The sequence below is a fragment of the Cryptotermes secundus genome, unplaced genomic scaffold, assembly GCF_002891405.2.
Source record: "Cryptotermes secundus unplaced genomic scaffold, Csec_1.0 scaffold461, whole genome shotgun sequence".
In the NCBI taxonomy this organism is placed as follows: domain Eukaryota; kingdom Metazoa; phylum Arthropoda; class Insecta; order Blattodea; family Kalotermitidae; genus Cryptotermes; species Cryptotermes secundus.
Window position 1 is genome coordinate 1119084 of NW_019739952.1, and position 17223 is coordinate 1136306.

The 17223-nt window shown below is 37.4% G+C and overlaps 1 protein-coding gene across 2 annotated transcripts in view; it reads left to right on the forward strand.

Moving 5' to 3' along the window:
- Positions 1-12788, forward strand: part of LOC111872119 (dedicator of cytokinesis protein 3) — a 284561-nt gene extending 271773 nt beyond the window's left edge. For both annotated transcript variants that reach the window (XM_023865697.2, XM_033754538.1), the window contains 5 exons: positions 1747-1909; positions 3165-3373; positions 4989-5185; positions 7852-7931; positions 8369-12788. In XM_023865697.2, coding sequence (XP_023721465.2) covers positions 1747-1909; positions 3165-3373; positions 4989-5185; positions 7852-7931; positions 8369-8911 — 1192 coding nt within the window. In that variant the 3' untranslated portion in view covers positions 8912-12788. The remainder of the gene's footprint in view (positions 1-1746; positions 1910-3164; positions 3374-4988; positions 5186-7851; positions 7932-8368) is intronic.
- Positions 12789-17223: the final 4435 nt, after the last annotated feature.

Below are 17223 nucleotides of genomic sequence, written 5' to 3' on the forward strand. Positions count from 1 at the left end.
AAATTTAGGAGACACCAGTGAGGAACAAGGTGAAAGATTTCACCAGGATATTAAAACTATGGAGGACCGCTACCAAGGAAGATGGGATACACACATGATGGCAGATTACTGCTGGAGTTTAAAAAGGGACTGTTCTAAAATACATTCAAGAAAGTCACGAAAAAGAAGCTTCCGTAGTGTTCCGTGACTATAGTTGGTTTGACTGTTATATATAGTCGATGATTTTTTCCTCTATCTTTGTATTTAATATAATAAAATAAAAATATAATTATAATATAGTAATAAAAATTCCATGTTGAGTTTTTTTATTTGATCCACTGATTTAACTTAAAATAGTGTAACGTATATTTCACCAAAATGTTATATCTTAAAAATTTGAGCTCCTAGGCAAAAACTAATGCCATATTTGAATTCAGGGCATCAAATTCATATGAAATCAGCCAGATACCCCGGCACCAAAACAGCTGTTGGCCTGTGTTATATACAAATTATTCAGATTTAATCATGTAGATGTCTTCATTTAAAATATTATTTTAAAACCAAATGATGCAGGATGTTGATGAAGTGTTTGCAGATGGCATATGGGCTGAAACATGTTGGACCTATGATAATTCATTGATTAAAGGACTGGTTTCATTACATTTTATGTGGAAATTGGTGTGAATAGTGCAACAAGTATAATGACTTGTGTCAGATTGCTGAAGAAAATGCAGGAAATTGAGATTATGTACATTCATTCCATACCTCTCACTTTCCGTCATGCTGTAGAACCAACTTTGAAGTGCTGTTGTGAGAGATGTTAGGTGAAGACATTTTGTAATGTGTTTGAAAAGTTTTGAATTTTGAGTGTCATGATATCCATAGTTATTTCAGATAGCTCATTGAGCACAGTAACTAGGTACTAACAGGATGCCTGGGGTTTCATTCCTCACAAGAGTAAGAATTTTTCAGGTCACCATCACTGTCTCTAGAGTGACTGTAGAGAGCACCACCTTCATCCACTGTGTACAGGAGCCTTTTGTCTTCTGATAAAGCAGCCCAAGTATAATGCCAAGTCTAGTACCAAGGTCTAGAAAGCATGAAGCCTAGCTGACTACCAGCCCCCCATATGGCTTCATGACAGACTGTCAACATGTTTACACAATGTACTTATAATATGTCTGGAAATTAATTAGATGATTTCATTATGTGATTTCAAAAAATCTTCAAGTTAAACACTCAAACTAACTATTTAATTATTAGAAGATTCAGTGGTATTTCCAGTAAAAGTCTTCCTGTTGGATGATAGATGTTGAAAGGTTACATTAGAATACCATGGTAATTAGAAGCAGAAGAAGTGCACTAAATCTTTTGAAGAAGGAAATAATATGAAAATAATGATAAGCCTTCAGTTTGTGTTGGATACTTTCCTCTAGAAATGTAACATATATCAGAATGAAATAATTGGGAAGTCACTCAGTCCTCAGTCACTCAGAAGTAACTGCTGAGAACCACATTTTATTGAAAAGGGATAATAATGAAGAAAATTTAGTACTGCATTAGTTAATAATGCTACAGTAGGAAAATGTAAATCAGAGTGTCATAAATAAGATAATCTGTGATACTAGTCATATAGATATCCACTGTCACTCAAGTATAACACTTTGAAATATTAGCTGATGTTTAGCTTACCTTCAGGATAATTTTATTGTTTGCCATCCCTGTAAGGAAGAGTCATAGAGGCAAACTTCATGGTTTGTCTTGCAGCACACCATTGCCTCCCCTGCCTACAGAGAAAAAACAGTTGACAGTATGCAGCAGTGAGACCCCCAGTAACAGATCATCAGCATCTAGTAGCAGTGCATATGGACATCTGCTCAGCACAGAAGAGCAGGGTACAGATGAAGAAGACATCTACAGCAAACCAATGGTAATTATACTGTTGCTTTTCACTTGGACCAAACAAAAAAATTATTATTACTAGAAAGCTGGTACAGGCTGTCCCTGCTATACAAGTCTTCTTTAAATGTTCCCAAATTTTCGTGGCCAAGAAATTGAAGAAACACACAAAAGGTCCCTGGACTTATGTGGTTGCCATGGCAATGCACACCAAATCATTTCCCATACAGTCCTCCAATGCCTTCCAACCCCCTGTCTCAATGCTGCTCACTCAAGTGACACAGTCTCTTTGTTTCTGTTGTAAGCTGATAACTACACCACTGTTATTGATTATTTTAAAGATAATGATCCTTTTCATGGCAGAGCAGCAAAGTTTGAGCAAGGAATAAAGGACCTGCTTTCACTTTCTCAGACAATATTAAATGAGAAGCTACATGGGGGAAGCAAACAACTCTTGAGTCCTTCTTTAGACAATCAGTCAAGAAAGATTAGTCATGGGAAAAGAGCGTAATGACTCTGAAGCAGAACCCTCTACTCTCCAGACACCTGTTGGGGTGGAAGATGATGAGATGGCAGTGGATAATCCACGTAGTTTTTTGTGTCTTCATTTTGTGGCTAACCATTAACCAGCAACCTACCCACCTTCCATTCAAGCAAGCCTAACCTCTTTACATTTGAAGGTAACAGAAAATGTTTGTTTGTTTGTTTGTTTAAATTTTGCCATTACAAAATACATAAATGATCCTTTCACATATTCTTTTCCATAGGTATGAGTGTGACTTTTGGTGTCATAAACAAATTTAAATTGTTTTCCTTTCTATTTTTTATGTATATAGAATATTTAACAGGTATTTTCCATAGGTATGTATTGCAGTTCCTGTGTCATGGTCCCAATTAAAGCTTAATTACATAAACTCTTATGGAAATTTTGGGCTTGCTATAAGTGGATTCACTAACAACAGTCATGTCATGGTCCAGATTATTTACTTATAATGAGAGTCCTCTGTATTTATATGTTCCATATAGGGTATATTGCAGATTTAAACCCTTCCTGAAAAATATTTTCATAAAAATGAGGTTAAAAAAAAGAAGTTTCATTGATGAAGGGCATGATTGATTTCTAAATATTGGCATTTATTTAGTCTGGCTACAGTTTCACAACATATTTTTTTCCCCACATATATTATTAGCAATGTGGAATAAGACCTGCTTTTTGTCTGTCATAACTATTGTAATGTCTGTTGTGGGTCATGTTGCTGTGATGTAATGTGACGTCTTGTGTGAAGGAGCTACTGGAACGGATGAATGGCAACATGCATTACCCCAGTAGTCACAGAGAGTCCCTTACTCTGCCCCCTCCTCCGCCAATTCCGCAGAGAGAGTCTAGACCACGATCTGCAGGCTACACGATGACTGCTAACTCTGACACACTGGCCAGGACACCAACACGAGGAGGAAATGACTACTCCTCCCTGCCTGTCATGCGATCATCACGGCAAGTTGTTCTTTTTACTATGTGCAGTGATTTACATTTGAGACTTTTGTAACCAGTGTTCTCAGTGTGTGTGTCATGCATTTGTATGTACGAGTACATTAGTTTTCTTCCCATCCTGACATCTTGAGGTTATGTCTCAGAAGATGCTAAAGTATAGCATGCAACACATCATATAATTCTGATCAGTATACTTAGCCCTCATATCCAACTTTAGTATTGTTTTGGATGTTTTCAGATAAGAGGGCATGATCTAATATATGCGTTATTTGGCCTTCAGGCCACAAGTTGAAGGCCATCTGTGTTAGATTAATAACTCTATACCAGTTTGTTTCTATGAATTAATCCAAATGTCATTTTCACAGTGATCTGCATAATGAACTTCCCATGGTACTGTCAGGGTGGTAAAATCAAGGAAATTATGATGGGATAAACATACATGATTTGCTGTCAAAAAACATAAAAATTAGAATATAAAAAACTATAATTTTGCTTGTGGTTCTGTATGGGTGTGAAACTTTATCTCTGACATTAAGGGGGTAACGTAGACTGAGGGTGTTTGAGAACAGGGTGTTGAGGAGAATATTTAGACCGAAGAGAGACAGGAGGTTGGAGAAAACTGTATAATGAGGAGCTTCATTCATAACTTGTACTCTTCTCCAAGTATAATTAGAATGATCAGGTCAGGGAGGGTGAGGTGGGCAGGACATATAGCACGAATGGAAGAGAAGAGGAATGCATGTAGGCTATTGATGGGAAAGCCAGAAGGAAAGAGACCACTGGGAAGACCAAGGCATAGGTGGGTGGACAATATTAAGATGGATCGTAGAGAGATAGAATGGGATGGTATCGATTGGACTGATCTGGCTCAGAATATGGACCCGTGGAGGGCTCTTCTGAACACAGTAATGAACCTTTGGGTTCCATAAAATGCTGGAAAATTCTTGAGTAGCTGCAGAATTGGCAGCTCCTCAAGAAGGGCTCAGCTCCATGAGTAAGTAAAGGAAGAAGTACATGCAGAACCTTAATGGGGAAACCTCTTGAAAACTTTCTAATTTTGCCTGTTATTTTTTATGTTTGTAAAAATAGTTTATCCTGAGAAAGAACATGGCTAGAGAGGGTATCAGAACAGATTGCTAAGGAGAATATTTGTACCAAAAGAAGAAGAAGTAACAGGAGGCTGGAGAAAATTCCACAGTGTGGAGCATAATGATATATAGTGTTCATTAGATGTTGTTAGAGGGGTTAAATATAGAAGAATGAGACTGAAGGAACATGCAGCATATACATGAGGTGAGCAATGCATACATTTCAGTCAAAAACTCTGAAGGGAAGAGACTACATGAGAGACCTGTGACATGTGAAAGGGCAGTATTAAAATGGATTCACCTAGCTCAGGACAAAGTGCAATGGTAGGTTGTGAGCACAGTAAACAATTTTCAGGTTCATAAAAGCAGGGAATTTCTTGAGCATGTGAGTGACTGTCACTTCTAGAGTTAAACCTTTCACTACAGATTTTGTTAGTTAACTCTTTCTGCAACAATAAGACTTGACCCACTTTTATTTGGCAATATCTTATGTGTCACTTATTTTCAGGTTACATTTTGTTTTGTTACAGCGAGTGTCTCGATTCTGACAGTAGCCCAGTTCCTAGGCCACCCAAACTCACACATCAGCGTTCCCACAGCAAACCATTCTCTTTCACTCCATCTGCAGCAGTCAACACAGGGAGTCCACCAGATGCACCACAGTTACGAAACTCTTGGTCTGAGTCCAGTGTGGAAGAGGCTCCACCACTTCCCCCCAGAGGACAAAGTGAGTCCCTGTTATTCATTTTGAATCCTAGTATACAATTCTTCCGCAAGTGGTTCCTGGAAACCCCATTATGAGTCATACCCTTTGTTTCCATAGACAAAATGTTACATTCGTGACCACAAGCTGGAAGTTCAGTTTTTCATAAAATATAAAGGGAATGTGATATGTAATCATATGTTTATATAAAGCATTAACCATTCTGACTACCACCTTACTGCGGAAGGTAGGTTTATGCTTCAATGACCAGGAGAGCTATGCTAGTGGGAGTGTAGGCTCCTGGTAGATCCAGATGAAATATAGTCCCTAGTCCTCCATGTTGGGGGCTAAGCATGGGGCTAATGACCCCACCCAAGAAAAATTTAATGTTACAAATCCTCCAGAGTGAGAGGTTACCACGTAGGAGGCAAAGATCCACACAGGGTTGCAGCACCAGTAAAGAAGAAGACTAACCACTCTGCATGCTATAAATGTTAGAAGACTCTCCCTTAGTGCCATAACTTGATAAAATATGGGTCTTGAATTTATAATACTTAACATACTGAATGTAACCTTTTCTTACCAAAATTTACATAAAACAGTTTTTTTAATTGTTGTTTCCTTCTTTCTTCTTCTGCTTATGTGACTTGATATTTTTGAAACAAGAAGTTGTGGGAAGAACTTATGATGTGTTTCCTGTAAATGCTGCTCTCTATATATGGCAAGACTAACAGTGAACTATAAATTAATAATTATGCTATTTGGGGAACCATTTCTGTGCACAATTTTCAACAGTACAAATCTTGTCTGTGTTAAATTTGTTAGGTATAACCTCAGAGTTTTACTTTATTCTCTTGTTTATAATTGTTCTATCTCATATCTAATTTATGTGTATGGTTATGGTCTTTATTCATATCAAATTCCACATACTAGATCAAATTGTGCATTAGTTACTATTATCAAACTGAAAGCTAGTATCCCATGTAGTCACCATGTGGCTGTTTTCCAGTCTACAAGAAAATTAGCTGAAGAGACTTCTCATATTTTATAAAGACATATTACTATACAAAACTTAAGGATCTGAAATTAATTGTAATTGTCATTTCCAAATCTGGAGTTAGTACACCCACTATGTTAACATTACTGATGGTTGAAAGTTATGTAGTACACAGGTGGAATGATTTCTAGTGGCATAATATTCATAGCAAGTGTAAAGAAGATTTGTCTTTTTTTTTGAAGTAGGGGCTCCTTGCCAAAGTGTTTCTCACAGCTTGAGCCATATTTACCAGGGGTTAATAGTTAAGGGTTCATAAAACACTTAAGCATATCAAGGCTTCATGCAAAGTCATAACATGGGAAGTTTTGATACTGTAAATTAACCTAAAACAATTGTCCTTTTTCAGTGCCTTTCTTTGTGTTTCCCATTGCACTGAAGTTGTGATTACTTATTCTTTTATTTTATTGTATTGTATCAGTTGCTGATGTTAAGTAGCATGCTTATGGATTATGAACTAGGAGTGAGCGAGAGAGGAAGCACCCATCGACTGTGTTTAAGTCTGTCATGGAATTTGCTTGGAGAGACTGAAGGAACTCATAAAAATACCTGTAAGGGTAGCAAGTCACATTAGAGACTTCCCAAATGTGATTCACACTCAGTACATCTGTAAAGTGGTGCATGTTATCCTATGTATCAGTAGAGGAAATAACTCCAGTGTAAATACATACATTGTTGTGGCTTGTGCAGATGTATCACTGTTGCGCCCATCATATATTTTAGGGGGTGGGTTAAGATCTATGGAGTGTTATGAGAAAGTTTCATATTTCATTTAGAAACAAAATTTTGACTTTTGCAAGGGTCTAAATTTATGTCAGCAGAAAAGTTTATTGGTGAAGCAGACATTTTTTAGTACAGCAGGATATGGTTTATATTCAGGAGACACCTGGTTTGAATCTCAACTGGTAGTATCCATCCTGACTGGGGTTCTTCGTGGTTGTCCTGTTTCCTGTCATTTTCTTTGTCATTTGGAAAGTACTGTATTGATCCTTAAGGAACTTCGTAGCAATCAGATGGTGTCACATGCTGGACACAGTCACGTGTCCATGTGTACCATCAGGTGGGAGGAGGAAACTCATAGTAATATGCCAACTAACTTAAAGCTTTCTTAATTAATATTTAGTATTGCTATTATTGTACACAGAGGGGCATGCGGCAGTGTAGTTGGTTGAGGGGCTATGCTACAAGCCAGAAGGTCGCGGGTTCAAGTCCCGATGAGGTCACGGGATTTTTTTCAATTGACCTATGGCCTTGGGGTTGACTCAGCCTCTAACAGAACTGAGTACCAGGAATTAATTAAATAATTTTCCTGGGGAGTAAAGTGCGGCCGGCACATAAGGCTGACAACCTTACCACCATCTTTGAGCCGATTGTCTAGATAATGTAGGACCCTCAACGTCTCACAACCCTATGGGCCTTCATGGCCTGTTACAGGGATAGCTTTACTTTACTTTTACTTTTTATTATTATACACAGAATTAAATCCATTATTGAAACTGATGAGTAATTACCTTTTTTTCTTTATCTAGAACCCCTTACAAAAATTAACGTATTTAATGTAATGGATGTGACTATAAACTTCTCATTTAGGAATAATCTAAAGAAATAAATTACATGCACTGTGTTCTGTGTTTAGCACCTGATAAGCGCAACACCAGCCTGTTCATTGATACTGGCCAAACACCACCAGCACCTCCTAAACGACTGGTGAAGAAGGTAAATAGATATATTTGTGAACTATCTATTTGCAGTTGCTATGTCATCTTGGTTTTATATGTTTCTGAAGCAGAATCTCCAATTTTATACAGTTTCTTCATAATTTTACAGATGTTTTATGTGTGACAGATCATCACATTTTTCAGAAGAAATAAGAATTGACTGCTTAGATGGTCAACATAGATGTTAAAGCAGTAGACTTATATATAACATTATGACATATCCCAGATATTTTAGGAGTGCAAGATATACAAAAAGCCATAAAATGAATATAATTTTGTAATCCATATGGGTAAACATGTTCTTAATTTTGAATTAAAACTTTCAGTTTTCTTCCAACTCTGACTTATGATAATGGAAAATAATAATTAAGCAGTACTTAAAAAATTCAAAGTAATTGTAGGCCATTGTAAAGAAAACTTACTTGTTATTTGAAGGGATCATCAGGAGTTCTCAACATTGACTCTGTGATTGACATCAGCCTGGAGTCCTCCACATCAGAAGTTCCTGAGTCAAACAGTGATGGTCATGACCTTCGGGATTCAGGCTACTCAGAGTTCTCTCAAACACCAAGCAGCAGTATCAGCAACAATTTCAATAACCTGTCATATGAAGACTTTGATCTCCCCACACATCGGCGGGTGGCAAGTGGAGACCATGCCAACATCATGAACATCTCCCCACCAACCATCTCTCCTCGCACTCAGTCATTCCCAGCCCCTCCTCCAATACCACCCAAAGCTGTATTCAATCCTCCTTCTACATTTCCTTCGGCACTGATGACACCCAATTCCCCTCCAGATTGCAATGTAAAGACTCCAAATGGAACTGTAGAACAGATACAGCATCCTTCATTCATTACTGTGGAGAATAGTTTTGGAGTCTCAGTGCATTGTGGCATTACTGGCAGTGTTGTGGAGAACTATTCAGTTCCAAGACTTCAGGCACAGAATTCAGATACTGGAGACAGTCCTTCGTGAGCACAGGGTTTGAGGATGTGAGCAAGTTTGTGGAGTTCCCCTACCTCTGCTGCTCCAGGCCTCTGTCTGTTGGCTTGAGTCTGCTTCTGCAAGGCAAATAGTATTCATGCATGGTATTTGAATCTTGTGTAATGATAGCAGTCTGATCTGCAGAGCTTGTCATGAAATTAAGACTTCAGTAGTTTAAGTGGCAGATGCAGAAGGAAGGCATGATTAGCGAACGTAAGGTTTATTGGAAGGGCACACATCTTCACAGTGAGCTTAATCAGCAGGAGGTAAATGGTATGCTGAGTTACTTAATTTGGGTATGTTTCTCTACATGGCATCACATAATATGCTTCAGGTCCAAATGATGCTGACAGAGCAACTGAGGTTTCCTACTCTCAAAAGTAGCCGGTTTTGTCATTGTGATATTTCATTCATGTAAAATGACCACGTTATGAGCTCTTACACTATGAAAGAAAGTTAATTCCTTTTTTCTCCTTCAGAAATAAAGTAAATGTGCTCAAGATGTAGGATGTATTTCAAAGTTATGAGCTATTTTTTGGTTACAGCCAGAAAAGAAAGCTCTTTACTTCAGAATGATATGTGTAACTTAATGAGACGTGATGGACAGATTTGTTCATAAACCAAATATAAACCCTGCTTTGACATGTAAAATGACATGGTAATTACAAACTACATATCCTGTTTAGAACAGTTTACATACACTGATCTGTCTAAAGTAAATTCATATTTTATGTTACAGTACTAACATTTATCTAGATTAAAAAGGTTTAAGATTTTAACCATTGCTCTGGTTCAGAAATAGCTTGAATGTCTGTAGGATGAAGATATTGGTAGAATTATCTTCATGTTTCCTTTTGATGGTAAGCAACAAGCTTAGGCTGGTTTTGTTGGGCAGAGGACTCATCAGACATGGTGTTCTGTGGACATGGGGACTAGAAATGTTTTGGTTTTGGAGAGACTGTGTTGGATTCCACTCTATAAACTGGCCACAACATGAAGCTGACAGCTGACCTCCATGTATTGCTGAGGTTAAAACAGTGTGGAGCTTTCTTTCCTTTTCTCATGCAACTTCATGACATGGTGCTCAGTTAAGCTCAGTGACAACTTTACGTATTTATAAGCGTGTACATGTCATGAATTTTTTAGACTGATTCATCAAGGAAAATATTTCTTGAACTTGGATTGAATGTTAATTTTTAATTGTTGAACATCGATGATTTTCTGATAACTACTTTTGCTTTGCACACTGGTGCAAGTCAGAGGGGACTAATATTGTATTTGCCCGAATGGAGGATGAATTTCCCCCTTAAGGATTACAAAACTACAGGTATTCATCAGTTTGAATGCTACACATATTTTAGATAATTTTAATCCATATTAATTTTTTTAGCATTTTCATGGCGCAGTTCACAGTATCGTGCCATGAGATGAGCAAGGAATAAAGAGACAAATTTCAGAGACAGAAGCTGCTACAGGGTTGCCCAAATTACCACCAGTGTTATGATACAAAAATGCAAATTCACTGGTTTATGATATTTGAAGATTCTGTTCTGATGTGACTGTCCCTCGATGTAAAATTGGCAGCTCATGTGAAGAGAAGACATGCTAGTGTGGAAGGGAAGAATGAATCATATATCAGGCATTTCAGTTATGGTTTACACTTTAAGACTGTGGTGATTAAATATGCAGTGTCTCATGACACAAACATCCAACGGTGGAAAGAACAAAAACCAGAAGTTATGCCAGTTCTGTGCAAAAATTGTCATTTATATGGAGACAGAGACATAACAGAATGTCAGTGTCATCCAGCATCATTACTCAGTGAGAGGCACACCTACCTATGGGGCTATTAACCTGTGTCAAACTAAGGGATGGATGACTGAATGTTCCCTGGTATGAGGTTGACATACTTTCAGAATCATCATCCATTCAGGTAAATTTGATAATGCATGCACTATGCAAAGTCAATTGTGTTTTAAATTATTTCACCGAAAATGCCCTACAAGCGTTACATAGTGTATTGCTGTGTAGCAATGATCTTTGTATGAGAAATATCAAAATGATATATATGGCTCATTAAAGAACACTTAAAGCAATTAACAGGGGAAAACTTTGAAAACAACAAATAAATTAGAGAAATTCACATTGCAATCTTCTGGGTTATGACATTTGTTGTAGTGAGGAAGATGGGTGCCAACATTTAAATCTTCACTCCTGTGAAAATCTGAGTGTCTTCTATAAAGAATAATGCATTCCATGCCCATTTCAAATTGTTAGAAATGAAAAGTTTTCAGTAGTTAGATATTAAATTATGATGACTGTTATCCAAAATGCAGCCATATTATCAGAAAATATGGAAATGAAATATTTATTTTAATGACCAATCAAAAGTAATGTGAAGGATTCCTTGATATAACTCTGTTTACATCATTTAGACTACTATGATTAGCAGGTAATGCAAACTAAACTTACTTTCTAGACTCAGATCTTCAATACAAAGTTTTTTCTAAGTCTGTTCACAAGCAGCATGACGTTTCTCTTCAGTATGAAATGTGACAGCAAAGTTGGGGGGTTTGACTTTGTCTTATTCTGTCCTGTTTCTTGACCACATGTTGATGAAAGCTTTATGAGTATGCTCCACACACATACACAATGGCATAAATGTTTCATGGACACTAAAGCTGTCAGTTGTTGTGTCTCTTGGTTGAATATCTCCTGCCTTTAGAACAGCATATGTCTATCATCTTAATGCTTACAAAATGACTGGCAATTTGCAGTAAGAAATGCGGTTCCAGAGTCCATAACATGGAGTAATTATAATCATAGAAGCCCAGAATCCCGATTCATTCATGGGACCCCTTAAGTTCTAGCAGATGGCTTCTACAGAAACATACACAGTGAAATTTGATGTTGACAGCACTAGTTGAATTGACCTAAATATCTTGTGCTGTCTTATAAATTCTTAAAAATAGTAACATAAATTGAGAGGTGGCCACTTCCAGATGTCTTGGTAACCTCTAGAGAAAGTAAAGCATATTGCCAAGATGTAATTCACTGATCAGAAAGTGCATGTAAGTTGTGTAGCTGTGGGTAAGTTGGTATCATGTGCTAATGAAAGTGCAGGACAAAAATATAGAGTATAGATGCAGATGAAGTGAAAGCATTTCAAGTTAGTTCCAGAAGTCTGTGTGTGTGTGTTCATGTTAGATTGGTACATGGGAAGAACTGCCAGTACAGCACTCATGCTGATATTGTTACAGTGCCTTGTTTTGGAATTTACTGTGTAATTTATTGTAGCCTGCTCTCCATAATTATTATGCTTATGTGGCATGACGTTGACTAAAGCAGATCACTAGGGTTCAAACCCCAGTACCACCCTATACGGAATGCCTTTGAGATCCACCCAGTCTCTCTTTCAGTTGGTGCCACAGGCATAAAAGTACAAGGCAAGTTACACGTTTTATATATTGGAGTGTTTACTGTAACCAGGTTCAAAAATGGTGATGCTAGTGCCTGATTTGGACCAAAATTATAATTCTTAGTAACATGAGACACCATCCATCCACTTAAAGAGGAAAAGTGGAGTCGTTGAGTATAACTGTTAATTTGTAATACTCAACAACTCCACTTCTCCACTTTAAGTGGATGGATGGTGTCTCGTGTTACTAAGAATTATTTTGTAATTTGTAATATTTTGTAATATATTAAATTTATGCTTTATATATGGGACATGTAGTAGCATGGTTGAGGCACTATGCTACAAGCAGGAAGGTCACCAGTTCAGTTCCTGATGAGGCCATTGAATTTTGAATTGACCTAATCCTTCCAGTCAGCTCAGGCTCTAACTGAAATGAGTGCCAGGAATCTTCCTCGGGGGTAAAGGGTGGCTGGCGCGCAAGACTGACAACCTTTCTGCCATCTGTGAGCCATTTGTCTAGAAAATGTGGTAGCCTTGACATCTCACAGCCCTATGGGCCTTCACAGCCTGTTATAGGGATAGCTTTAACATTTTATATGTAGAAAGACTTTGTCCACCTCAGCAAGGAAGTATTCAGTAACTTACTGACACAAAAATCTCCTCATTATGTACTGTGAACTGTAAATTACCATTATTTTGGTGATTATTTCTAAAGCAGAAAATTTTAAGTAAAAGAATTTTAATTGCAAAATAGTAGTGTAATTATTACTGAAACAAAATTTCTGCAACAATATTATGCATAATTTCTGTGCTTGGTAACTAGATGGATGTGACATAGAGGAATGTATTATTTTGACAGGTTTGCTGACAGGAGTGTTAGTTGTGATGATCTGTAATTGTGCCCTGAGAGGTTTAGACATGGAACATGACTAAGTCTCTTGCAGGAATTGATTAAGTGCTATTACATGAAGCAAAACTTTGCCTTATGTATCATAGAGCTTAAAGATGCAAGTTCAAGTCCCTCTGTGTATGTTTATATAGTTTTTTGTCTTCAAGAGGCCTAAGTGAGTCCTTTATCCTCATCCTCACAGCAGAAGCATATTATGTCATGTGACTTAGTCTTCATTTCTGATTCTCATTCTCGTCAAGTGTACATGATTACAAATGAAGTATAAACGTATAAAATTTTGTTCATAACAAACTAATTATTTTTTATTTGTTTCATTCTGGTTCGTCACACTAATAATATTATGAAAAAGTTAATTAGTTCCATCCAGTATGACTGGTAAGATTTTCTTTTCTTATTTCAGTTATTCATGCCATTACATGTTTCGGTCTTCAGAGGGACATCTTTACATCAATACTATTAGAAGCCACCATTACAGCACATGATCTAAAAGTTAAAATATATACATACAATATAAATAATATACAGTTGGGTGTAAAATCTATAGTCTTTGCAACTACAGTGGCTGTTCCAATACATTAAAATGTTTATAGTTATGTAAGATTTGAGGCTTTCACGGCGGTGACTATGAAGAAAGCAGTCTTCTGGGATTTGGCGCCGTGTATATGTGGTGTTAACCGACGTTTCGGAGGATCGTATCGCCTCCATCTTCAGGGTAGAAGAAAAAGTGTAAGAATTCTGCAAGCGACAAGACCGTGAGAACGGTAGTAGCAGTCTGCTACTACCGTTCTCACGGTCTTGTCGCTTGCAGAATTCTTACACTTTTTCTTCTACCCTGAAGATGGAGGCGATACGATCCTCCGAAACGTCGGTTAACACCACATATACACGGCGCCAAATCCCAGAAGACTGCTTTCTTCTGTTTATAGTTAGTTTGATAAGATTCTATTGGAATTTGTAAACCAAGCGGGTTCGTGACGTCCCTCTTATTATTTCTTTTTGACGGGGACCGAATGTGTACGACCTTGTCGTTCTTGAGAAGAGGGCTCTTTAATGTTGTCCTGTATGTGTTTGTGGCCCGCTGTGTTGTTTTTACTATATTGATGTAAAGGTGTTCCCCTGAAGATGGTATCTGAAGACCAAAACATGTAAGGGCATGAATAATTATAATTGAAATAAGAAGAAAAAATAATCTTAACCAGTCACAGTGGACAGAACTAATTAACTTTTTCATAAAACTAATTATGATATAAAATTAATATTACTGTCAGTTTAAACAGGTACTCAGAAAAATTTATCTTTGTTGGCAAATGATTTAGTAACAAGACACTGTATGAGGTGCTTCTATTAATAATGATACAAACAGTTTCTGGAAGATAGTTGAGTCATGGGACTCCTAAACATTGTCACCTTGTATCACAAGATCTAAATGCAATGGACATTATTTTATGTATTATATTTTAGCATCCCATTCCATTGAGGCATCATCCTCATTATCAAAGTGTCCGTCAATAATGCAACAATTTAAAAGACATTAGGAATACGTTTCACACTAAAAATATATTTCAGTACTTTTTGATGTTGTTAAATTCATTACATGTCAATAGGACATTAAAAGCATATTCTATACATTGAAAGTGATTATCCAATTTTCTAAAATGTCTTTAGTCATATATTTCTTCTAGTTTACGACATGTTTCGGCCATATGGGCCATCATCAGGTAATTTTTTTTCTTTTGGGGAGATCACTGCATTGTATACTTGTTCACTGTGCTTCCATCCACATCAATATTTTGTTTTGTCTCATGATTGGAGTGCCGTCATTGCACTCTATTGCTGCTGTCGTAGTTTTTGTGTGTCCTATGTATCACTAGTGCGGTCTACCTGTGTACTCACAGTACTCCCAGAGTACACAGGTAGACTGCACTAATGATACATATGAGAGTACACAGGTAGACCACGCTAGTGATACATAGGACACACAAAAACTACGACAGCCGCGATAGAGTGCAATGACAGCACTCCAATCATGAGACAAAACAAAATATTGATGTGGATGGAAGCACAGTGAACAAGTATACAATGCAGTGATCTCCCCAAAAGAAAAAAAATTACCTGATGATGGCCCATATGGCCGAAACATGTCGTAAACTAGAAGAAATATATGACTAAAGACATTTTAGAAAATTGGATAATCACTTTCAATGTATAGAATATGCTTTTAATGTCCTATTGACATGTAATGAATTTAACAACATCAAAAAGTACTGAAATACATTTTTAGTGTGAAACGTATTCCTAATGTTTTATAAACTGTTGCCTTATTGACCAATACTTTGATAGTAAGGATTATTTTATGTAGCTATGTTAAATATGATGCCTGTGTCACACCCTTATCAGGTGAGCTGATGGCTTGAAATGCTAATTATGTGAAGTGATTGCATCAACTGGATGCAAAGTATTAAATGCATTTTGGCACATATTTCAGTATAACTTTCGAAATATTTATTAGAGTGAAAAGTGTCTTGAATGAAAGTTCTAGAGAGAAAGGAAACGGGTTTTATATTCAGTACACTTTTTCTGTAAATCTTACTCTTTTTGAGATAATTGAAAAAAGAATCATTACATTATGCTTACACTTCTTAAGTCGTATACTCAGCATTCAATGGTGCTTGTCCAAAGACATGCAAAGATTACTGAATAATGTAAACTAGTTTTCTGAATGCAGTTAAAGGTGCCTGAAGTCTCTTATTCTTTATAGCAATTAAACAAAGCTTCCCCCAACCTGAATTTTTGATCTACATATTGTCACGTTAATGTGTGACTATAGAGAGCCGGGATAGCACAATCGGTATAGCGACTGGCTACGGGCTGGACAACCAAGGGGTCAGAGTATGAGTCCCAGTAGGGTCAAGAATTTTCTCTTCTCCATGTTGTCCAGACCTGCTCTGGGGCCCGCCCAGCCTCCTATACTAGATACAATGGGTACCAGAGGATCTTTCTCCGGGGGTAAAGCGGGCAGGGCATGAAGTTGACCACTCACCTCCAACTAGTGCTGAGGTCAAGAAAATGTGAGTATAGAAATCCACTCCCCCATATGCCTTCGTGGTGTAGTGTTTAATTAGTTAAGCACAGGGACAACTCTACATTTATGTGTGACTATAGATGGGGTTTTGAGTTGGAGATTGGATTTATTGACAACTTACAGGTCATAATTGCAAATAACTGTAAGTCTTACTGGTTTACATACACTAAAGATAACTGCAACTACAGAACACATGAAGTCTTCTCTCTCTTCACTACTTGTTTTCTTGTAACGGATTTTAACTCTGTCGTCTTATGTCCTTACTGCCTGGCGCGTATCCCACAACTGAACTAAGCTTTAAACTTGTCTCATTGATAACCCCTTGGCATAGATCATGTAGAAAACACCGTTTCCAACAGTTCCTCTATTGCTGAGTGTTGATTCATTGTTGCATAAATGTGTTTAGCATGCTGTTGCATAACAACAGTTGCGCCATGGACAACAGAAAACACTACTTCCAACAGTTCCTCTGTTGTCTACTGATTTGTTGCCATGGGGACCTGTTTGTTTGCAATCGCTGCCAAGTAATGGGTCTATGCGCTACAATATATGTAAATATTATGGCATATAGACCCATTGCTGGGCAGAAGCCTTGAAAAAGGCAACCAGTACAGCCATTGCTATGCAGTAGGTGGATAAACAAACTCCAATTTCTAAGCACCTATCGGTAGATGTGTTCCTATGCAAATGGTATCCAGTCTATGACAATAATAGAAAGAATGTTGGAGGCTGTGTTTTCTGTTCGGTCCACCCTGATATTATATAACGAGGACACCAGCCGAGCTGCAGTCAGTTGTCAGAAGGTCAGTTGAGTGAAGTGATGTGAAGTAGGTGGCTGGTGAGTGAGAGAGTTCCATTGTCAGTTGTCAGCTGAAAGTCAACCTGTGAAGAGA